Source organism: Phytophthora cinnamomi (genome assembly GCF_018691715.1).
Source record: "Phytophthora cinnamomi strain GKB4 chromosome Unknown Contig38, whole genome shotgun sequence".
NCBI classification, from domain to species: domain Eukaryota; phylum Oomycota; class Peronosporomycetes; order Peronosporales; family Peronosporaceae; genus Phytophthora; species Phytophthora cinnamomi.
Genome location: NW_027150971.1, coordinates 1,066,364 through 1,090,038, shown reverse-complemented (window position 1 = coordinate 1,090,038; position 23,675 = coordinate 1,066,364). Strand labels below are relative to the sequence as shown.

The window sequence follows — 23,675 nt, the reverse complement described above, 5'->3', positions numbered from 1 at the left end:
CTCGTCTATGAGCGCCACGACAGGCATTGGCGAGGGCGGTGAATCTTCCGCCAGTCGGTCCTGCAGTCTGCACGGCGCAGTATTGCCACAAGCTCATTCACTCAAGAATTTCGAATCAACATCTTTAATGACGAGGAGCACCGCCCCACTCATCGAAGTTGACCGGGGGTACGACCAGTGCTGTGAAATTGCTGTCCAAACTGCAGCAATGGCCTTCAGCACTGAATCAGCAGATATACAATCTCCCTGGCACTGCAGTCTGCCATCTCAAGTACATGTACTGCATTCGTCAGGTAGTGAGTCCGTTTGCGAGGCACCGATAGACCTATTTTGTATGTACTAGCAGCAGGCGGAGGGCAGCGAGGGGGTGTTTGAGCAGAGCACAATGTGCTTTGCTCAAAGCGACATCTTCCGCTGTTGCTGCCACTTTTCAACAGGCAGAAGTGAGCCGGACAATACTGTAGCAGGAGTTCTGATCAGGTCGTTCTGCCAGAACGACCTGATCCTCTTCCAGATCAGTAACTTAATGATGCCAAGACAGACTGCCTCCTCACTGCTCAGCAGTGCCGCTCTTGCTATTGTAGGTACATCTGCATCAGACCTGTACATGCACATCCCAAATCGGGATGTGGGATTTCCGATAGTTAAGGATGTTAATGTAGCAGGCTTTAGCGCTTGAGAGAAGGACTTGTAGAAGAGACGGTAAAAGGAGGAGTGAGATTAAGTCAGTTATGGAGCAGGGAGCTAGTCTTGCTGCTCACTCGAGAGAAGTATGTGGTTGCCTAAAACACAGATAAATATCGTGCCTACGAACCATTTGACGTTGAATATCAAAGTTTAGAGTCACTGTACTGCGCGTGTCCTTTCAGTATTAGAATAAAGGGTCCACACGGTACTTCGGCTATGGCTGTGTGACGAGCCCTAACCTCAACAAAGGATATGGATGAATATACACGTCTTTCCGACAGAGAGTTATGCAGGATTGTGATAAAGGCAATTTAAAACCAAAATTAGCCAATCCAGTCATCGTATCGTTTCATTTTGGCGAATAGGAAGACGTAGTGTTAGGGGTACGATTCGGACAGATTCCGACACATATTTGTCGGAACTCGACCCTATAACATATATTATATGAATATGTCTCTACAAACATCAAGTGTAAGACATATATTAGAAATATATCTTCCGTTTCAGCCAATTAGGCATAATCCTAGTATAGGAAAATTGTGTCAGCTACGTGTTTTGATGGAACGGGTTGCTAGACACTTGTACGGGTTGTTAGACAATTGTACGGGTGGCTAGACACTTGTACGGGTTGTTAGACAATTGTATGGGTGGTTAGACACTTGTACGGGCTGTCACTTGTACGGGTTACGCAATACATCATCTGCGAGGTCAGCACGAAAAGTCCCGAACAAGAAAATAGGTGTGATGAGTCTTAGCGCCTTTGTTCCTACGAACACGCAAAAAGCGCGTGCTACCGCGATTGCAGCGTTTGAGCGAATGGTAGAGGGGGAGAATGTTAGTATGGAGTTCCTCAGGCTAGCCTACTCCTGGACACATCTGGCGAGCGTTTAGCGGCAACTATGGACCGTTTTGGTTTTTATCTTGCTACGAACGAAGGTAAGAAAGGTAAACTCGCTCGCAATACGGCGACTTCGTATCATAGGAATGTAAAGCTGTGGCTGTTCGATAAGTATCCACATTTGCGTGTGCCTACCGAGTTGATCCTACTAAAACAGGGGAGGACTCTAGATAAACATTGTTTGAAGCGAGAGAATGGTGACATGACTAACAAAGCACCTCTTTGTACCAAGGATGATTTAAGGTGTTTGATACGTTACGTGTACACCACAGCACAAGTCAATACTGACTACCAAGACGCTGCGCTTGCATGCCTAATGTGGCATTGTTTTGGGCGTTCATCGGATTTGGGCTACATTCAGAAGCAGCACATCTCAGTGTCAGCGGACGGAACCTTCTACCTTCGGTTGTTACGCGTCAAGACGTCAGAAGAGCAGGGGCTCACTTTGATTTCAGACAAAATTGACTTCCTCACGTGCCCACTGCGTGCGCTTGCCGTCGCACTAGCCATGCAGGATTCTCCAAGTGTAGAACTACTCGACCAACTACCCGATATCGTGTCGTACGACGCAACTCCTGTCATCACCGGAGCTCCATTACACGACATACTCGCTGTCGAACTCGACGCACTTCAAGTATTGGTGGTACCACCACCGGCGGTAACTCCAGTGGCAGCCCCCCTTCCCTCGCCCCAATGTTTTTCGCTGATAACAGAACTGTAACCGTCAGTAAAGACACTCAGTCCCCAGTAGTACCTATCCAAACGAAGTCACAAGCGCGAGGTGTCAAGCGTGGTCAAGATGGAGTTCAGGCGTACGTGAACCGGTTGCTCAAGCGTGTTGGTGATCCCGCTGGTGTGACTGCTGATTTGACCTCACACTCGTTTCGACGCGGTGGAGTTCAGCACGCAAATGGAAATGACCGCCTTGCAGCCCAGTGGATCATCGATGGCGGTGCCTGGGACATGTCCAAGACCAACAAAGCCTTCGCATACACCACTAATACAGCACGCGAAGAGAGGAAGGTGGCTCGAGTCCTAAGTGGATGGGATGCTGACGACAAGCCTGCGACCATCGATATTGCAAAACTAGATCACACAACCCAGGAACGACTTGACCGCTTCAAGACGCTTCTTTTCCGATCATGTACAGGTCTGAAAGATCAACGGTTGAACGTAAGCAACAAGGTCCTCAGCGTTCTCACGGCATACCTCATTCGATACAACCCATCGCAAAAAGAACTGGCACCAACTCCGCCAATCGTGATACGAGTAGATGGGTGTTTGGAAGCGGCTGACATCCCGATCGCTGATTTACTTGCGTTGTCGGTCACGCTGAGCAACGAAGCCTATCCACCTGTTCAAGGCCAAACACAAGACGAAATCAAGCACGTATGCCCACGAATTGATCACCTTTTAGCTGTTATTGAACAGCTTATCGCTTCAAACAAAGTCTTGGCGGCACGCTTGTCCTTGTGGAGGCAGCACAACTGAAGGAAAACAGTATCCAAGAAAAGACTGGTCCAGAGCGGGCACACGACACATCAGATCAAGAGCCCAAACCGAAGCGCAGGAAAAAGCAAGCCACGAACCTGTCATGAGCGTAGTTTGAGTGGTACACGAGGGTACCACGCGTAGGGAAGTTTGTTGACCGAAAGAAGAAATTGGATCTCCGCTACATCGTGGCGTTCATGAAGCTGTTACACAAGGACGGATTTCAGCTCAATGAGAACGACAACGACTTTAAGGACCGCGTGCTTGAAACTGGCCGTGCTGCCGAAAGTAATGTGCTTGCGTACATACGGGATCGTGACATCAAGGCAAAAGGAGCTGAAACTGTGCTCCGTGAAATGCGAAAGTTGCTTCGGGCGGGCGAACTCGATCAGCGTATCATCAGATACAGACACCTTCTTGCCATCGAACGTATTCAAGACCCAGCTCCTGCAGATACACAAAACATATTATCAGTTGCTGGCCTCGTGTAACAAGCGAAAGGGAACGGTCAAGTGTGCGGTGAAATCAAAAGTGAGCAAACCTACAATAAACATCAAACTCAGTTCGGTGATGTCAAATAACCCGTACAAGTGTCGAGTAATCAGTACAAGACATCCGTATAGTAGTGTCGGGTAACCCGTACAAGTGTCGGGTAACCCGTACAAGACATCCGTATAGTAGTGTCGAGTAACCCGTACAAGTGTCGGGTAACCCGTGTCTGGTCATTTTGAAAACTGACTTGTGATGCCGAAGCAAGAGACGTTCTCCGATGAACAAAAGCAAGAGGCCCTCGCGCTATGGGAGCTCCAGGGGTGGAATATAACTGAAGCGTCCAAAACGATGGGTGTTTGTCGGACCACGCTGCTTGGGTGGCGTGCAGCTAAAGAACAGATCGATGAGAGAGTCAGAATTGGCACCAAGATTCGACCTGGGCCTGAATCGTCAACGCAACTTTCTGAATATGACCTCGTAAACACGATCAAACTATCAAGTGACATCGACGCAAAAATGACGAGGGGTGCCATCATTGACTACTGCGGAGACAAGATTTCTGGGTTCAAGGAGCGTTCAAGTGGAGCTCAATTGTCGTGGTTAAACAGATTTATCAAGCGGCACGAGCTACAGGGATATATTGTTGCCTACGATTTCAGCGCGCAACCAATCAAGAAGAAGATCAAGGTCTCTCGTTCTGATGTTTCAACCGCATCTAGCGAAACTACAGTACACGTGGAAGCGCCATCGCAAGATAGTGGTGTGGTGGCTGATTCACCAATCAAAACGCCTCAAGTCCAATCTCCATCGCCACCTCCTCCCGACCCAACCACGGAGGAAGATGCACCTGCGTCGTCATCCCAAGCCATAATATCATTGGCCGACGACACTGAAGAAGGTGTGGACTCTGGAAACGAATATGATGAAAACCGAGAAGTGGAGGTTGCCGATATTGTTTGCGAGACCCAAACGCCAAGTTTCGCCCCGGGGAAAACCAGCGTCCGCTTGGTTGTCCACAAATCGGATATCGGGACGCTGGAATGCCAAAACTGGCTAAATGATGTTGTCATCACTTACTACATCAGAAACCACATCCCATCGTGCGGACGGACATACATCATGGATGCGAATTTGTTTGCGCACATCTTTGCCAAGTTCAAAGCTTCCGGGCGGAAAATGAAGTCGGCGTACAAAAGCTGCCGTGGAATTACTGCTTCGTTCCCCTACGATAAGTATAACTGTGTGATTATTCCAGTTAGCATGGGAAACCACTAAACATTTGCTGTGGTTCAGAACCCGGTACTTGCAGTCGACAATCTACGTCGATGCATAGTTCACGTAGACTCGCTTGGAATTTCAAAGATTGAAACAATCAAGCGAGTTGTTGTAGTGTACTCCAATGAGGAACTGCGAGCGAAGTTTACTGACAGGCCTGTGAATGCATTCGTAGTGAGGAGCATCCAAAACAAGCCCAAACAGACAAACTCAGACGACTGTGGCGTTTTCGTTCTCTTCTTTATGATGCGCGTGGCCGAAGCCTTCCTGCGTGAACATGTGCTGCTGCTTTTGGTCATCGACAAGATATGCACCGTGTCCAGGTCTACGCAAGTCAACCCCGCCATGTTTCAAAAGGAAGTCATCAAGCTTATCTCGTCAGGAAGTCTGCAGTTGTATTACACTTATTGTGTTTTCGATAGCAAAGGTTAATACATGCACGTTCAATTTCGCCTTACCTCGGGTTTATCCTCTTTGAACACGCAACGCTAGCACACGGAACAGACAACAATCCGCAATATCCACAAAGATTAAATACTCATCGCCAAACCATGAGCGCGCCCCATTTTCTGTATACACGAACAACACGCACACAACAACAAACCATTGCACCTTGAGGGACCTACGCTCTCGTAGCACATGCCCGCAGGGTGTTCGCGTGGAGCGCGCCGGTAGCATCGGCACACACAAGCAGCGAGAGCAGCACGCAGGTGGAGGCCGTTTGCCGTATCAGGATATTGATCTATAACACTGGCTTGAATTGAACAGGCACCTCGGGGCCGAAGCCCCGCGCTCTAGCCATTGAGGTACGGTGTGTGTGGGGGGGTGCGGCTGCGGGGCTGTGGGGGTTGCGGAGGCGGCGGGGGCGGCGGGGGCTGGTGGTGGTGGGGGGGGGCTGGTGGTGGTGGTGGGGGCTGCGGACGGCTCTAAAGCACCGAGGGCTCCGAGACTTGACCTGTAGCTCCGAAAAATGCAGACTGAGGAGCTGGCAGGCTCTTTGTATCGACAGCCATTATTTAGGACAGCTGGCGAGTTTTTATTTGCTGATGACTGTGCCAATCATTGTGTGTATGTTGCTGATTGGCTAATAATTGAGCAAATGAGAGGTCGTGGATAAGATAGGTGGCACTGAACTGCTTTTATTGTGGCCCCTCTGTCTGCGTGCGGGCCTCATTAATGAATTTGCCGACTTCGGTGTACATTGCTCCGGGGCCGAAATGCTAGTATACACAAAATGCCGTTTTTCTCTGCCCACAGGCCTCTAGAGGCAATTTCCTTGACCTGTGAGCTCGGTATGAAAGTTGACCGGAACCTTCAAAGGCGGCCCCTCGACCTAATTTACCGAGTGTATTCTTTAATTTCCGAATTTCTCAACTATTTCCGATTTTGCACTGTCTTTGTACCACCATCCCAACTGTCGGAAAGTGTCGGGATGTCGGAACGGTTGCGATATGGGACTCAAGACCAACCAACGTCACTGAAGTCGCTTTTCATGTTGATGCCAACTAACTACTCCCAAAGAGCTTTTATCAGCGCAAGGCTCGGATAAATGCTATTCTGTCAAGTTCGGATGAGTATCGTAAAGAAGCACATGCTTGTCGCCTTGCGCTTCTAGCCGACTTGTGATCCTTCGACCGGATGGTGGTTGGTGTCAACTCCGATGACCATGACCTCTGCACTGCAGACTTCGAATGTTTGGTCGGGATGACTCCGAGTAGTTCGCGATGACGACGAAGCAACTTCCACAACGATCTTCTTAAAGGCTTCCTTGCCCACGGGTAAGCTGAACGTTTCCAGCCTAGCCATTGGGACGACAAAACTCAGTTCAACCACAGCAACTTGGTTCAGATCGCCAAAGACGAGTTTGTTCAAGAGGTCGATGAAGTATTTCTCATCGAACGTATGGCACTCAGGACGCGTCACTTGAACAAACCGGACGAGTTGTTCTGTTTTGTCGATAAAAACAGCGTCGTATCCGCCTTGGTTCCACTTGACTGGAGCCATCCACGTCGGACCATCCAATGAAATACCGAGCGGATACTTGTCTGGGTCAAGAAAAAGACGATGCTTGATCTCTCCCAGTTGCGACGTTGTAATTTCGATTCCACATACACGCTCCGCGTCAGGCCATTATGGCTAAGATGCGCAAAAAACAAGCTTCGAGGATAAAACCATCCGTGGATGGAGGATTCACGTTGCAAGCCGTCGGGAAATTCTGGATTAGACGCGGACCCATGACCGTTGCAAAACGACGCACGACGTACTCGCTCACGAATCGAACGTCGTTATCATAGGGGCTGTCATACCGTGCAAGTAAACGGAAGGCAGCAGATGACGAATCGCCAACAAGCCGTGAAGGTAAGTTTCAATGTTTGGTGCTTGCCAGAATGCTCTTTTGAGTACTTCAATCGCCATCGCTGTCGTAACATCAAACATGAGTCTAGCGCTTCCACCGGCCACAAAGTACTTCTCTCGCAACAACTTGATTCGCTCCGTCGCTTCCTTTTCTGGATCAGATTGTGTTGGATATGGTGGAAACATGACCACTACGTTGCGGAAGAAATCGTCCTTCAGGATTGCCTTCTTGTAATCATCAAAGCACCATGGCGTTAGCTCAAAACGCATCTGTGTATGTACTGGATGAAGCGGACGACCCACTGCCTGCGCGGCGTGATGCAATTCGCTCGTTTGTACCTCCCGAAGTTCCTCATCCACGTTCGTCGGAATGGGGTGGTAAAGGTCTGGACGATATCGTTTTCCAACTGAAACCATCGAGCAAACACACACTAGTCGATGCTTGATTTTGTCTTGTTGATGCCAACGAAGGCACTTGCGATGAGCTGCCTCTCCAGCTGCAGATGAATTGACGTACCCATCCAGGAATGCAATTATTTTTCTTAGTCTGCGATGTCTCATTCAAGATTGCTGCCAGATCTCGTTCTATCGTCATTCACACAACAAACCGCTTTCTTGTTGCCCTGAAGCCAAACACAATTGAAATGCTCGTCAATTCGCGAGTAATGAATCCAAAGGACATCCCAGTGCAATGGATCTAGTGACCAAGCGAAGGCGAGCGCTGCGCACGACTTTCTTGTTCCAGGTGGGCCGACAATCTAAAGCCGCGCATACGTTTGGATTGATCATTGGTTTATCTCACTCCATTGCTCCACCAGAGGTGGCCGACGATAGAGGATCAGCGCCTGATCAGGACGACCAATTCCGGTACCACCGACACAATATGGTGGCAATTCAATCAGTCGATCTTCATCTTTAACGAGGAGCCGAGGGCACAATTCAGGTGTGGTATTCCACTCGACTCGCGGTATAACAACCGCTCGAAGCTGCTTCGGCGCAACCACAATGAGCGTATCTTTCTCCCCGATTCCACCCAACGACTCCCGCGAATCCAACGCCACACCGTTCGCCAACGCCACACTATTCGCGAAGACTCGGAGGTCGGACGCAGCTACCCCTTTGAGATGATTGTCTTTGAGCTCCTCTTGCACTGCATCTCGCCGATCCGCAACGACTGCATCGTCCGGGAGTGTCACGCGATCTTCCGACGTCAACGCCTTGCCATCATCACCCACAAGCAGGAACCACGTGCGCTTCATCACTTCTTTCCGACGCGACAAATTCGAGAATGACGAGGAGCAGGGGAAGAAATGACCTCAGATGATCTGAGACCATGCAGTGATCCGTTTGCTTCAAGTTGCTCACACGTCACATGTGTTGTGTGCACCACACCGTCGGTCCTCCCAGTATCCAAATCCATCAGGCCCCGAGTCCGTCCGTGATGGCTACAGTGCGCACGACCGCACCGCGCGGCGCGGAGCCCTCTGGCGGCGGCGCCAACAAGCGCAAGCGCAAGCGCGTGGGCAAGTCGAAGGAGGCGTCCCCCTTGTCGTCGTCCGCGTCGTCCGCAGGCTCCTCCAGCGTCGACGCGCAGCTGCAGACGCTCGAGAACTGGCACCGCGCGCTGACCGTGGACTTGCGCGAGCTGCGGCGCGAGGGCGCGCGCGTGCGCATCGAGCTGGAGAAGGTGGACGACACGGCCGAGGCCGCCGTGGAGCGCGCCGACCGCAGCGCGCAGACGGCGCAGGCGGCGCAGGAGCACGCGCGGGCCGCCGCCAAGACGGCCAAGGACGCGGACGCGCGCCACGCCGCGGAGCTGGAGAAACAGGCCAAGAGGCTGCAGCTGCTGGACAAGAAGCTGGAGCGCCAGGGCCGCAGCAGCATCAACGAGGAGCTGCTCATGACGCAGCTGGCCGAGCTGCAGGAGCAGTACGAGAACGAGCTGTCCAAGGTGCGCGAGGACCACGACGCCGCGCTCGAGGCCAAGCAGAAGCAGCTGGACGCCCTGGACAAGGCGCTCGCCAGGCTGCAGCAGGACAAGAAGCAGCGCAAGCAGTGGGAGGCTGTGGAGCGAGCGCTCCAGGCTCTACAGGAGGAGAAGGCCCGACTCAGTCAGAGACTCAGTCAGATGCCCAGCAGGCAGGAGATACAGGCGCTGCAGCAGCAGCTGCAGACGCTGGAGAGGGAGAACCGAGACGAGCAGGCCCGCACCAGGACGGACCTGAACTCGTTCGAGGACAAGCTCGTGGAGCTGGATAGACGCGTGAACGAAACCGACCGCAGCTTGGCCGACGTTGACAGGAAGATCAATGATGTAGGCGCGCGCGCGGCACCCACGCGCCCCCCGCTGCCTCCGTCAATGCCGATGCCGATCCCGACTCCTCCGCCGCCGCGGGATTTGGTACGAATGAAGGACCTGGATGGGATCCATGACGCCTTACGACGCATGAGCCACGACTTTAATGCGGTGGCGACGGACATGGCCTCGTTCAGCAAGCGCATCGACGCTCAGTCCGCCCGGCAAGAGCAGCATGTGGAAACGAGGCTGCAGGAACTCAACTCGCACGTGTTTGACGCGCTGGGTCATGACTCGCGCATGCATGCGACGGAGATTAGTCGACTCAAGGATGCTGTTTTCGACGCGCAGAGCGCCCATCGCGAATTTGGACAAAGGGTCAGGCGACTCGAAGACGACCTGCAGCAAGTCATGGCCACGCGAGCACCGCCGAGATCGCCACCGCGAGTACCGCCGAGATCGCCACCGCGAGTACCGCCGAGATCGCCGCCGCGAGACCGCGGAGGTGGTTCTGGCTGGCGATACGGACAAAACCAGCCCCCACTACTGCCAACGCCGCAGCCACCGCTCCCACCACCACCTCCACCCGCATCTACTTTCAGAAACCGTGGAGAAAGACCTTCACGCTACGAACCAGCACCAAACTTCCGCGATAACTCAGCGCCGCCGCATGAACCCCCGCCACAAGATCGCATCAGATGGGCTCCTCGGAGGAGAAGTCGCAGCCGTAGTCGGAGCCCACCTCGTCGAAGTACATGGAACAGCTCTACCACTGGTTTACCGCGCACTGATTCTGGATCGAGGGCAACGGATCAAAATGCTCGTCGCTTCCTGCGTGACGACCAACGATTCAATTCTGAAGCTACCACCAGCGTAGGTGCAGCCTCAACGAGAAATGATGTCACGGAGCTCGATGCTTCGCCACCTTCTCTCAGCACAGCCACGCAAATCTCGCATGGAGACAGCAGAAATAACGCTGCTGAGCAGAATCAGGAGCAATCTACCCTGCCATTCCGCCGCAATCGCCAGCCACGCAGGACCCCAGAAGTTATTGTTATTGAAGAGGATGATGATGACGATGACGATGATGATGAGAATGATGAGGACGAAGATGACGAGGAGGGAGAAGATGAGGAAGAGGCACTCGCACCAAGTAGAGCCCCTCCCGATGTAGTTTTGGATGAAGAGGACGCGGCACAACCAGCTAACGCCAGTATGGCTCGCCCTGACACCGCCAGTACCGGCCACGTAGAACCAACCGATGTCTTGGAGAAAGAAGCAGACCTACAAACGGGCTTTTTGCTGTACTTTTGCTTGGGTGGAGCCCCCGATCTTGATGTCCAGTGGACCAATTGCTTTTCACAGTTGAATGCCGATGAGTGCGTGGAGATGCCTCGAGCGCTACGTTTCCAGCGTCGGTACAACTTTTTGCAGAATTTTCCCGTGTATTTGACGCAGTGTATTCTTCAAGCTTTGATTTTGAACGGACAGAGTGCATCAAGAGGGAGGGAGTCTGAGACTTCTCTACCAACTGGAGCGTTAACTAGTTCCAACATTCGTGCGAAATTTGATGAAGTAGTGAAAACCACTCATCGTTCCTGGGCCAAAGCACTTAACGAGTACTTATCTAAGCAAGCTAACGAGCTGGCATCGGAGAAGATTGAGCTGTCAATCAACCCAGCAGTTGTATCGAGCGATGGTGATGAAGAAGACATAATTTACGACTGGAGTCGTCGACAAGAATCCGCAATGTGGATTCTGGCGCAAAAGCTTCATTATGGGCCCCTCTTACCCGCAATGAAGTGCAACGTTGATTCGTCTCCGGCGGTGTATCTATTTACTCTCATGTTTGATGTGCTCACAGTGGACAGCGTGGTCCCTCAGTACGGACACTTCCGGTTGAGTATATTCGGAGGCAAGGTGATTGCGCATCTCTGGGACCACACACTGAGGAAGCTGCCGTACGCATTTTTTGCTGACTGGTCGTGGCTTGATGACCAATCGACCAAGGAGAAGCTCCCCGCGCTGGCCTTTTGCCACTTGCTGGTGAGCATTTTGCTGTGGAATAGTGCGATCGATCGTCACAGTCTGACGAATCGCAACATCTACGCTGCGGCAGTGAAGCACATTCTTCCCAAACTTCACGTCGGCGGTAAGCCCGTTTACGCCGCTGTTGGTGCAGCAGAGTCTAGCCCTCTTCTGCTTGGCGAGTGCAACACAACCCACATTGAGTTCCGGGGTCTTGACACCATGTTCGCGTCTATGCTTGGGCTGGATGGTTTCTTCGAAGTCACGGAAAGCCTCCAGAGCAACGTGCTTGTCGTGACTGGGTTAGGCCAGCCTGCTAGCTCATAACTCGACGTGTGTATTATCTTTGAAGTAGTGTCTACGAACTCGTAATCCCAGCCAATTGGATTTTTCTATGCTTGTTGGCTAACCGCTGTGGCTTCGTGATGCACGTTGATGCATTCCGTGTGTGTGAGCACGATGGTATCCATGCCTATTGCCAGCCGAATCGCGACCTCATACAGAACCGACGAAAACGTCATCTAAATCCCGGGCCGGGATTCCCTGCATAGGCAACGATGTGACCTTTGCTTACTTTGGTTGCGCTTGTGCATTCCAAGCGTGTAGGTCCTTTTATTTTAGTTGATTCTTCTTCTCACAGATATTTCTTCACGTGCGCTGCCAGCGCGTGCTCTTCCTCCGAGTCACCCAGCGCCGCGCCCTCACCGCCGAAGTCCGCCGGGATGTTCTCTAAATCGATCAGCGTCTCCAGCTCCCTCAAGATAGCGCTTCCCTTCAGCATGTGAACCTGCACAACCACACAACACACCGAATCACCACATGATCCCCCTTGCTATTACATGTACTACGAAATGAATCAGCGAACGCACCTTTTCGCGAGTGACGGGATCAATCATCGGCTTCACCATGCGCCAGATCATGTTGAACCAGCCAGGAATGTTGATGATGAAGATGTGGGCACTGCGCTCGGGGTAGTGGGCCCCGGTAAAAGCGGACGCGCGCTTGATGAAGTCCAGCACCTCCCCACCGAGGTCGTACATGCCGATACCCGTCACATCCAGCACCGTGATCGAGCGACCAGAGTCGTTTGGTTCCAGCACTCTCCATAGGTACTCCGTAATGTACATGTAGTGACGCAGCAGGTCGTCAATGGAGAGCCCCTCGCGCTTGAGTGCTGGCAGGTCAATCTTGCCAGGACGCTCGTAGTACACCGGTAAACCGTCGCGCGTTCTGCCGTGAAAGTATTGCGGGTAGTACTTCTTGATGATCTCAAAATTCGGGTGCGAGGTAACCAAGATATTGTCGATGTCGTTCTCTTTACGCCACTCCAGCGTAGCCTCGTATCGTGCTCGGCCCTTTTCCACATCACCCTTCTCACCAGCGATGAATCGGGGCGAGAACGCGATTGGCCCTCCGCTAATAGCGTTAACTTCAGGTGCGGCAGCCTCTGTGGTAACGTCGGTAGTCACATCTGATACCGGAGACGCTGTCTCGGACAGTGCCGGCTCCTCATCCTGATCCGCTTCAATCACTTCAATCTTGTCAACTGCCAAGAAGAACAGATACTCATTCGCTACTGCAGCCACTGCCTTTTTGGATCCGGCAACCGGCGACATAACGGGGCTCAAACGCTGTTGACCCTGCGCCCCCGATAAACTGTAACACGTGCACAAGCAAGAGATTGCGTGTCAGCCCTCCAATGTCCGTAACAATATAAAACTTAACTTTGACTGACATGATGACGAACTGCGCGATCTGCGAGATGGAAAGGATCAATCCAAGTACGATTGTGATCTTCATCAAGCCTACAAACGGCGTTGCGCAGTAGAACGACACTAGGCAGCTTATCAAGAACAGCCCGCCGAGTGTACCAGGAAACGCCACTGTGAACGTAGAAGGTAGTGACGATATGACCGGCTGAGGTCCTGAGTCTCGGCGAGTGACTACAACAGGCGGAGCTCGTACGCATCGGAATGAAACTGTATGCAACATCACAGATTGTTAGGAATAACCTCACATCACACAAATCTTACAACCAAACCCGCACCTGACACTTTGGACATCGACACGATATGTGGCCGCAGCGGTTGGCAGCGCGCTGGCGTCGTCAGCTCAATCTGCTTGACACTCGTAAGAAGACTCTTGGCATCGCCTAGCAAACGATACGGAATATGAAGCTCTTCGCCGTCACTCAGCACGATAACACACGTGTCCTTTTGCTCGAATGGGCCGAGCTGAAGTTCCGCGCTCAGCTCGACATTTCGCTTAACTAATCTCTCGGTTGTCGTCGACGCACTGAGAGGTCCCGACACCATGCTAACAACGAGAACAGTTGGTACCGGGCGCTAAACAACACACAAAGTCACAAAAAGTTTCGTTCATCAATGCGCACTTTTTCCCTGTTGCCCCCAGCAGCGCCTACCGTCACTGTCGGACTCAGCGTCGGCTCGGTCGGGGACTCGGTGGGCGCCGTATCCAGTTCCTCAAAGTTGCTGCATTCACCATCATCGGCAACTCATCATCAGCACCATTGCACACGCCCTCACTCAAACTTCAACCGCCTACCCGGAGGCCGCCGCGATGAACGTCTGCATGGTCTCAACACTCCACCTCGGCACGAAGTCCACGCCCTTGGCTGTGTGCACGGCGTTGTTGATGATGGCCACCCAGCTGCTGGCGTACTCGAACGAGTCCGCACGCAGGAACAGCAGCAGCGTCTTGCGTTTCTGCAAGAAGACGAAAAAACAACAAGAAGAAGAGAAAAAGCTCAGCAACTGCTCTGTTCTCTCCCCTGCTCAACCAATGAGCCTCACCGACAGCACGGCCACGAAGTAGGCGGTCTGGCCGGGCTCGACGTTGCCCAGGGGCGCCTCCTCGGGCATCATGACCTTGGCGTAGCTGATGTCGGACAGCAGCACCTGGCCGCGCTCCTTGCCGAAGAGCTCGGCGTCCTCCACCTTGCGGTAGTAGTGCAGGCTGCGCGTGGACAGGATGAAGAGGCGCTTGGCCCAGCCGCCGCGCACGGCGCCGTCGCGGCGCTTGTCCAGCAGCCCCGAGGCCAGGATGCCCAGGTGCGTGCCCGGGAAGAGCCCGGGCAGCGACACGGTGCGGAAGCCCTGCAGCGCCTGCGAGGAGAAGGCGCCCGTGGACGAGCTCATGCGGCTCAGCCGCGGCGACACGTTGCCCACGTGGCTGCCGCTGGAGGACGTGGAGGACAGCGGCGGCGCGGACGACATCAGATCCGCTCTGCTTTTAGGCTCGAGTCTACACGTGCGGCAATGGCAATTGCACGACAGTACGTTTTGTACCGAAACGTTACGCGCGCGGATTGGATGAAATCGGGGTGGAAGGCGATTGGAAGAAAAAAGAAAACGAGCTTGAAGATGTGCACCACACTGGTTTTGGGCGCAGCTGGGACAGCTGTTTGAGTCCAACGCAAGAGGAGGATACCCACTGCCGATCTACCAGCATTCTGACTCTATGTACCGTGTTAGTGAAGGACATGTAGTTACGTGGCTGCAGCTCCCGGCAATAGTGTCCAAAGCGATAGATGTCGACCTGTTTCGTCTGTCATGGTGTTCTCGAATGAATGACGTCCACTGTTTCTATTCTATTGAAAGTGGGCGCCGCGCCGACCGGTACAGTGTGCCATGGATCGGTCCGCCCCTCTCCCCAAGTCGCGCTGTGATTGGCTGCAGCTTTCTCGAACAGACGCTGAGAGAACAAATTTCCTCTTCTTCACTTTCCAACTGGCAGCAAGAGCGACAAGCAGCAGCAGAAGAAGCTTCTCCTTCTCCTTCTCTTCGTAACCCCCCCCAGCAACTACAACTACTTCCAACAACCGACGCGATGGACGCCAAGCAGACCGCGCTCAAGATCAGCTACAAGGGCGAGCTGCACCGCCTGCGCGTGGACCTGGCCTCGTTCTCGCTCGAGGCGCTGACCGCGCTCGTGGCCGAGACGTTCAACCTGGCGCCGCACGCCTTCGTGCTGCAGTACACGGACGCCGAGGGCGACGTGCTGAACGTGACGACGCAGGCCGAGTACGAGGAGGCCTGCCGCGTGCTCCAAGCCGGCGCGTCGCTGCGCTTCGAGGCCGTGAGCCGCACGGCCGTGGCCTTCCAGGAGAACGTGGCGGACCCGATCCTCAAGGCCATCGAGAAGCTCGTGGAGACGCTGAACGTGGCCATGGAGAAGGTCAAGCACGAGCAGTGGGCCGAGAAGGCGCAGCAGACGGCGCAGACGGGCCTCAGCCACACAAACGAGGCGCTCAAGACGGTGGCCCACGACGCGCGCGAGTCGCTGCACGCCGCCCGCCAGAGCATCCAGGACATCCCCTTCGACCAGCTCATGAAGGAGACCACGGAGGGCATCAAGTGTGCCGCTGAAGGCATCAGCGAGTTCGCCAAGGAGGTCGTGGGCGAGATCAAGAACATGAAGATGCCCGCCGCCGCCCAGACGGAGGTCGCCCCCGCCCCGGAGGCCCAGCAGGCCGAGGCCGTGGCTGTCGCTGTGCCTGTGGAGGAGCCCGCTGTGGACGCCCCCGTGGCCGCCACCAGCGACAGCGAGTGGGAGCAGGTGACGGAGCAAGAGCAGACCCCTGCTGCTGCTGTTGTGGAGGAGACGCCCGTCGTGGTGGAGACCCCCGCCGCCCCCGTCGTGACGGAGGAGGAGCTCAAGTGGTCGGCGGAGCTGTCCATGGTGCGCGACATCTTCCCGGGCGTGGAGACGGCCGTCGTCATTGACCGTCTGGAGCAGTGCAACGGCAACGTGCAGGTGGTGCTCAACGCTCTGATGGAAGAGATGTAAGCACGGCTTGAAGAGAGAGGACGACTCTTTCGACGTAGAAAGACGGGATGAAGCCTCTACTTCTGTTGAGTGCCGGAGCGATGAGCAAAGCTAAGAGCAGGATTAGGGATTATCTGATGGAAGAAATTCTGCTTGCCTCGACGTGAACTCGCATATCGCCAATATATTTACATTTCCGCCCCAGTGTGTTTTTCATGTTAGTTTTTTAGGCAGTTGAAGCGTCCGAGTCGACTTGCAGCAAAGTAACACTAGCTAAGACGATGAATAAAACTCTGCTCTATCTTCCAAATCGTGATGACTGTGGCTGAATCCGATAAAGGACAATCCCCAATGCTCAAGAATATGGGACACGACAAGGAAGACCAACAACGTCACTGAAATCGCTTTTCATGTTGATGCCTACTAACTACTCCGAAAGAGCTTTTGTCAGCGCAAGGCTCGGATAAATGCTATTCTGTCAAGTTCGGATGAGTATCGTAAAGAAGTACATGCTTGTTGTCTTGCGCTTCTAGCCAACTTGTGATCCTTCGACCGGATGGTGGTTGGTGTCAACTCCGATGACCATGACCTCTGCACTAGCCTGCAGGGCCCCCGAAAAAAAAAAATTGTCGCTGCAGTAATTTTGATAATAACAGCAAGTTATTTATTTTCTCAATCATGCCTAGATGTGCCCGTTATTTATGTTGGCCACATTATTTCAGGTAATTTTATGTGTATCAAACCCTAAATTATTTCTTGCAGACACCAGCCATGTTCCTTTACAAACTTCTGCAAGACCACTTTCAATTTTTCCTCTTGTAGTGACCCCCACCATGGTATTTAGTGCTCAACGCCCCACCCGCACCTTCACTCCGACTCAAGTGGCGGGCTTCTTCTTCCGGCCGTGCAGAGACGAATACGATGAAGTGGTTCCTGAGTATCATCGGTGACGTTGCGTTAGAAAGCAGGCTCGCCGCAATGGGTTCTCAAATCTGGTGTCACATGTTAGAAGTGAGCATCTTGATTTCGATAGTCTCGTGGCTGCTGCTACCTCTGCCGAAACGGGGTCGATTCTCAACTACGTTCGCCGTTCCTCTCTCAACCGTTTTAGCTGGATGGAGTGGATTCTCAACAGCAATCTTCCGCTCTCATTTTGTGAAAACGAGGCGGCTAGACGGTAAGAATAATGGATGTATTTTATATTTTATTAATTTCTACTGAGTATTTTCTAATGTGTTCGCAGATACTCGACTCTCAATCCAATCTGTGTGGAGACACTTGTCTCTGGGATGACCAGCTTGACCAAGGCGGTCGAGCGTTCGATTGCGTTAGAGATGCCTGACCGCATTGGCCTCATCTTTGATGGATGGACGCATTCATCGGAGCACTACATTACGGTATATGCTTGTTACGCGGTTGAAGGGGAGGTGAAGTTTCCGATGCTCTGCATGGCTCCGCTGCTGGAGGAAAAGGATCTCTCGCCGCGCGGCCACATGGAGTTCCTTGCAACCATGTTACCCCGAGATTTCGAGAAGCAACTGGATCAGTGCTGCTTCGTGGTAGCCGATAACTGCTCGGTGAATAAGCGGCTAGCGAGGCTGGTGGACGTGCCGCTCGTAGGCTGTGCTAGTCACCGCCTTAACCGAGCAGTGCAGGCTGACATGCAAGACTACGAGGAGGAACTGGATACTGTCCAAAACTTATGATTCGGCTCCGAACACAGGCGAATACGCAACTCCGCCCGTTATTCGGCAGGACACGAGGTGGTCATCCACCTTCGCCATGGTGAACCGATATTTCAAGTTGTTCGAGTTTATCGACAGCAGGGACAACGACATCGCCGATTCGATGCCTTCACCTGCGTGCAACCGCCGTCTGCGCGGCTTGCTCAAGGACCTCAAGAAAGCGGAGTCAGTGTCAAAGGCCTTGCAAGGTGAAGGCGTCTCGTTACTGGATGCGCGAGTCTGACTGGCTGGATTGATTTCCATAAAGCCGCACTACGCACGTTGCATCGGTACGTTTTTGTTATTATCCATTTAATTTTCTTTTAATAATACTAATACTGCATGTACCTCTGTTACTGAGGACCCTGCGCTGAGATAGTGCATAGTCCTGACTTCGATGCGGGGTGCGTAAAAGTGCTGGGCGGTAACACGTCCCGAGTTACACGAGCTGAGAAATCGATTCTGACACCGTTCGCTGTTGTAGTGGGTCTAACTTGACTCACTACTTTAGCTTACACGTTGCGCAACGTGTATGAGGTAGCGTAAGTACTTAGTAATTACTTAGGTTAATTATATTTGAGTACACAAATATAAGTTAACTTAGACAAGACTCCAAGTAGCTAGTTTAAGGTAAATTGAGAACTGTATTGTTTGTAAATTGATCTTCCTCTAAAATCTGCTAAAAACTGTTTATCATCTATGAAAGGGTTGGCAGCGGCTGGCTGTCAGAGCCCCGCTAATACGCATGTCTCTGATTGGTAGAAAGATGCTGCTTTCTACCAATAGGATCTTTTGGGTATGTGTGGACCACCCACTGTGGTGGTCCACTTCAATGTATCCATTGGTGTGTCTTACACCAATGTGAGGAAGTATCCAAAACGTTTAACAGATAACCTATCTGTTAAATTCACAAGTGGCTTGCAGCCACTTGTACGTGTAACCCCGTTACAGCTGTGAGCAACCAGCCTGCTGAGACCAACGATGACGAGGAGGAATCCTTCGTTGAACAGCTCCAAAAGCGCCGCCGGTTGGTTGCGAAGGAGACGTAGTACAAACTGCTTCACATTATCCCGGCGACATCGAACAAGGTCGAGCGCTTTTTCAGCGTGGCTCGCATCACGTTTGGGTATGAACGTCATTGTCTGATGCCAATCACCTTGGAGATGATTATTTTCTTACGAGAAAACGCTCCCTATTGGGACGCCAAGACGGTTGATGACGCCATGCACTAGTAATTTCGCTCTTCATTCAATACACGTGTATGTGCGAAACAACTGTGGCTCTGTGTTCTTATTGACACCAATTACTCAATTATTTATTTACCTTCTTGCGCGCAGGTCATAATGTATGTTTGGTGCAGCCTCGACACTTGCCATAATTTATCCAGCCTCGAAGCCCATGATAAATATCAAAAGTATTTTCGGGTCCCCTGACTGCAGGCTTCGAATGTTTGGTCGGGATGACTCCGAGTAGTTCGCGATGGCGACGAAGCAACTTCCACAACGATCTTCTTAAAGGCTTCCTTGCTCACGGGTAACCTGAACGTTTCCAGCCTAGCCATTGGGACGACAAAACACAGTTCAACCACAGCAACTTGGTTCAGATCGCCAGCGACGAATTTGTTCAAGAGGTCGATGAAGCATTTCTCATCGAACGTATGGCACATAGGACGCGTCACTTGAACAAACCGGACGAGTTGTTCTGTTTTGTCAATAAAAACAGCGTCGTATCCGCCTTGGTTCCACTTGACTGGAGCCATCCACGTCGGACCATCAGATGAAATACCAATCGGATACTTATCTGGATCAAAAAAGACGATGCTTGATCTCTCCCAATTGCGACGTTGTAATTTCGATTCCACATACGCGTGGAGCGTGTAATTTGGATTCCACATACAAGCTCCGCGTCAGGCCATTATGGCTAAGCTGCGCAAAAAACAAGCTTCGAGGATAAAACCATCCGTGGATGGAGGATTCACGTTGCAAGCCGTCGGGAAATTCTGGATTAGACGCGGACCCACGATCGTTGCAAAACGACGCACGACGTACTCGCTCACGAATCGAACGTCGTTATCATAGGGGCTGTCATACCGTGCAAGTAAAAGGTAGGCAGCGGATGACGAATCGCCAACAAAGCCTTGAAGGTAAGTTTCAATGTTTGGTGCTTGCCAGAATGCTCTTTTGAGTATTTCAATCGCCATCGCTGTCGTAACATCAAACATGAGTCTAGCGCTTCCACCGGCCACAAAGTACTTCTCTCGCAACAACTTGATTCGCTCCGTCGCTTCCTTTTCTGGATCAGATTGTGTTGGATATGGTGGAAGCATGGCCACTACGTTGCGGAAGAAGTCGTCGTTCAGGATTGCCTTCTTGTAATCATCAAAGCACCATGACGTCACCTTAAAACGCATCTGTGTATGTACTGGATGAAGCGGGCGACCCACTGCCTGCGTGGCGTAATGCAATTCGCTCGCTTGTACCTCCCCAAGTTCCACATCCACGTTCGTCGGAATGGGGTGGTAAAGGTCTGGACGATATCGTTTTCCAACTGAAACCATCGAGCAAACACACACTAGTGTCCCGTGCCGGGGTATACCGACCCCGTGCCAGCGATCCGGGCGACGGACTCGCGCGTCGGCTGGAGCCCCAATACGGCTACTTCCCACGGGGGGGGTACCATTTGTGAGGTACTCGAACTGCTACAGGCAATGATGGCGCGGTGCGCGTGTGAGGTGGGACTCTTAGAGGTCTGCTGACGTCTCCATCCCCCTCGAGGACGGGTGTCGCGCGTGCGAATCAACGGAACTTGGTGTGAATGCGGAAGGATTGTCGTGCCTAAAGACGAAGGGTGCGCCTGCATCTCCGAGGAGCGAAAAGGAGAGGTATTGACCTTAGGGTCGAGGGCGGCCTTGCCGACCCTCGGCTTGTAGAATCAGTCGTGAATCTTCCCTGTCTAGTGAATAGCAACAACATAGAAAGCTTTTGTATCTCTTTACTCAAGTTTACGTCGTTCCAACCCTCTACTAGCAGACCTACACTGTCCCCTTCGACCCTGTGTAAGCCCCTCCTCTCCAAACAGTCTCAGCGTGCCGACTCGAACGGTGGAGGTACACGACATTTGGTAGAGAAGCAGGGTACGCTGATAACTGGAGAAGGGCTTGCACGGTGCAAGTGGTAGAGTACTTCGTCTGGACGACGAACTTCAACGCGGACTTCGCCTGAGACAAGTGGGAACGCTCTTTACGCTCCTCTGAAACGACTCCGTGGATCGGCCGCTTCAGCTGACCATGACTAAATGCGATCCCCGCGAGCAGCAGGACTCGGCGAGTGAAGGCTTTCACTCGGCCGGGTCTGCTGAAGGTGACCAAGCGGCGACGAATCTACGCCCGACGGATGCTGCCCAAGGAGGGCAGCCGGGCGTGGCCGTGCCCACTACGATGGTGGCGCCCGTGACGACCCCGGCGCCAGTCACGTCCTCGGCACCTGCGGCGCCGAGTGCCGCGACGACCGACCCTTCGCGTCCGACCCTGCCGGACATCACGACCCCAGAGGGTCTGAGAGCCGCCCGAGACATCGTGGCGCGGGCCGTGGCGATAACCAGCCAGCATGCGGCCCAAACGGCCGGCCAGTCCTGGGCCAACGTGGGCCCGGGGCCCGTGAACACTTCGATCGCTGGTACGAGAACGACTGGAGTGTCGAGCGCGGCGGTGCATCAAGCCCCCGGAGGTGGGTTCATTTCCCTATCCGGAAGCGTACCCGCCGGACCCGTCCCGACTACGTCGTCTGGATCGGCAATCCCTCCTGCGGGGACAGTGCCTTCGAACGCTGCAAGTGGTCAGGGGGTGCCCTTGGTCGTCCCGCCCGCTCAACCGTCTGCTACTGCGTGGACGGCGGCCCCTGGAACGGTGCCTCCGGTCCTGCCGAACGCTGCTGCGTGGAACTACACGCCTTCGACGACGAATACTGTTCCTACGCCGACTCCGTGTGCGAGTCCGGCGCCTGCTTCGACTCCGCGCCTCCGATCTGCCATCGCGTCCTATGACGGCATCTCGCTCGAGGGAATGCCTTCCGCCGCCGGATATGGTTACGGCGTGTCGCCGGTGGGGATGCAGTTCATGGGTGCCTCGACTTCGACGCTGACGGGCGGCGTGCCTGCCGCGAACACGGCCGTGCCTCAGCCCGTCTACGGTACTCTGGCTTCGGTGAACCAAGGGGCTCCCATGCCATCGAATCCTTGCGCTTCGACCAACTACTACGGGGGAATGCCATCGCACATCAAGAACGGTGGCAGGATGATACAGCCGTTCCACTTGGACAATGCCACGGTGGACAAGGCCAAGTTGTTTTGGGATTCCTTCGTTCGTGCCACGGCTGGACTGGAGAAGCAGCTGCGCATTAGCGCGTTCCGTGAGTGCCTGAAAGGCAAGCCTGCTGAAGAGTGGTGGATGTACTCCAAGATCGACAGCTTCGAAACGCTGCGTGTCCGGTTCCACAACCAGTTCATTTGTCTTAGCCCTCTACAACAGATAGAACGCCTCAAGACGACGAAGCGTTCCCTCGGCATGTCTGCCGAAGTATGGGGTGACTTGGTGAAGAGTCTGTGCGATGAGGCCCAGTGCTTCGACCCGTCGATGAGGTACCAGTACTTCTTGTCGGGACTGAGGAACCGTGAATGGAAGGCGGCGCTGTCGTTCGCCATGGCGAGTACCATCCAACAGGCAGTGCTCATCCTGTTGCAGCGAGGAATGCATATCCCCGTCGAAGATGACGCGAACTTCGCGGACGATAAGTCCCGAAAAGAAGTCCGAGGACTCGACTCTGAAGGAAATGATGGTGATGCTCCAGCAAAACCAGAACCTGATCATTCAGCAACAGGCCGAACTGGCGCGTGCTCCGCGGTCCCCGAGGCGTCCCAGCTACGCTGCGGCGGCGTACGAGAACCAACCCGTTGCTCAACCTCCCGTGCAGAACGTCCTGCCAGCTACGGTGCCGACAGTGCTGTTCATGCCCGTGAAGGGCATCCGCCAAGGACCGAACATGTACACTCAAGACGGATGCACTGTGTGTGGCCGGTGCCATATGCTTGGCTACAGCCGGATCAACTGTCGTCGACAGCGGTTCACCTGCGGGAACTGCAAGCAGCAAGGACACGCTACCGCTGAGTGCGAAGCTCCGCCGAAGAACCAAGGCAACAACGGCGGTGGGCAAGGGCAGTTCCGACGTCAAGGTGGCGGTGGAAACATGCGTCCGTGCTTCGGCTGTGGCCAGACAGACCACTACGCTGCGGACTGCCCGGTGATGAAATCGTTCCAGCAGATGATGGCGCCGGCGCGAACTGCCGCCGCCGCTCCGGGAACGCCGCCTGCTCATCAATGAAGGGGGCATGAGGGAGGAGAGGAGAGTGTCGCTCCTTCCTCTCGCCCGTGGACAGACACTGGGTGGCGTACCCCGCGTGCAGCTACCCGGCGAACCGGCGAAGCTCGCCGAAGGACTGAGACTGTGGGTGTGATAAGGACCGTGCCGAACTACGACTACGATGTGAACCAAACTACGACAGAAACTGATACTACGACAGTGAGGAGGTCGGCGGGCCTGGAACGCCCCGCGCGTGAGGCGGTGGCGCCCGGAGCCCCGCTCCGAGA

The 23,675-nt window shown here is 53.6% G+C and overlaps 4 protein-coding genes across 4 annotated transcripts; 3 read left to right on the top strand and 1 right to left on the bottom strand.

Moving 5' to 3' along the window:
• Positions 1–8,639: 8,639 nt before the first annotated feature.
• IUM83_03320 (uncharacterized protein) lies at positions 8,640–11,849 on the top strand (the record flags this gene model as incomplete). The annotated part of the gene is made up of 2 exons (XM_067927311.1): positions 8,640–9,813; positions 11,359–11,849. 2 exons carry the CDS (start codon positions 8,640–8,642, stop codon positions 11,847–11,849), a joined length of 1,665 nt encoding a protein of 554 aa, XP_067791974.1.
• Positions 11,850–12,156: 307 nt separating this feature from the next.
• IUM83_03319 (SEC14 cytosolic factor) lies at positions 12,157–14,758 on the bottom strand (the record flags this gene model as incomplete). Its single annotated transcript, XM_067927310.1, has 8 exons — positions 12,157–12,309; positions 12,392–13,178; positions 13,258–13,327; positions 13,394–13,501; positions 13,570–13,867; positions 13,945–14,014; positions 14,088–14,248; positions 14,336–14,758. 8 exons carry the CDS (start codon positions 14,756–14,758, stop codon positions 12,157–12,159), a joined length of 2,070 nt encoding a protein of 689 aa, XP_067791870.1.
• Positions 14,759–15,371: 613 nt separating this feature from the next.
• Positions 15,372–16,331, top strand: IUM83_03318 (Ubiquitin system component Cue; the record flags this gene model as incomplete). Its single annotated transcript, XM_067927309.1, has 1 exon — positions 15,372–16,331. The coding sequence occupies one exon, from the start codon at positions 15,372–15,374 to the stop codon at positions 16,329–16,331; it is 960 nt and encodes a 319-aa protein (XP_067791871.1).
• Positions 16,332–21,560: 5,229 nt separating this feature from the next.
• On the top strand, positions 21,561–23,409 carry IUM83_03317 (uncharacterized protein; the record flags this gene model as incomplete). Its single annotated transcript, XM_067927308.1, has 2 exons — positions 21,561–22,790; positions 22,879–23,409. 2 exons carry the CDS (start codon positions 21,561–21,563, stop codon positions 23,407–23,409), a joined length of 1,761 nt encoding a protein of 586 aa, XP_067791995.1.
• Between the last annotated feature and the right edge of the window lie 266 nt (positions 23,410–23,675).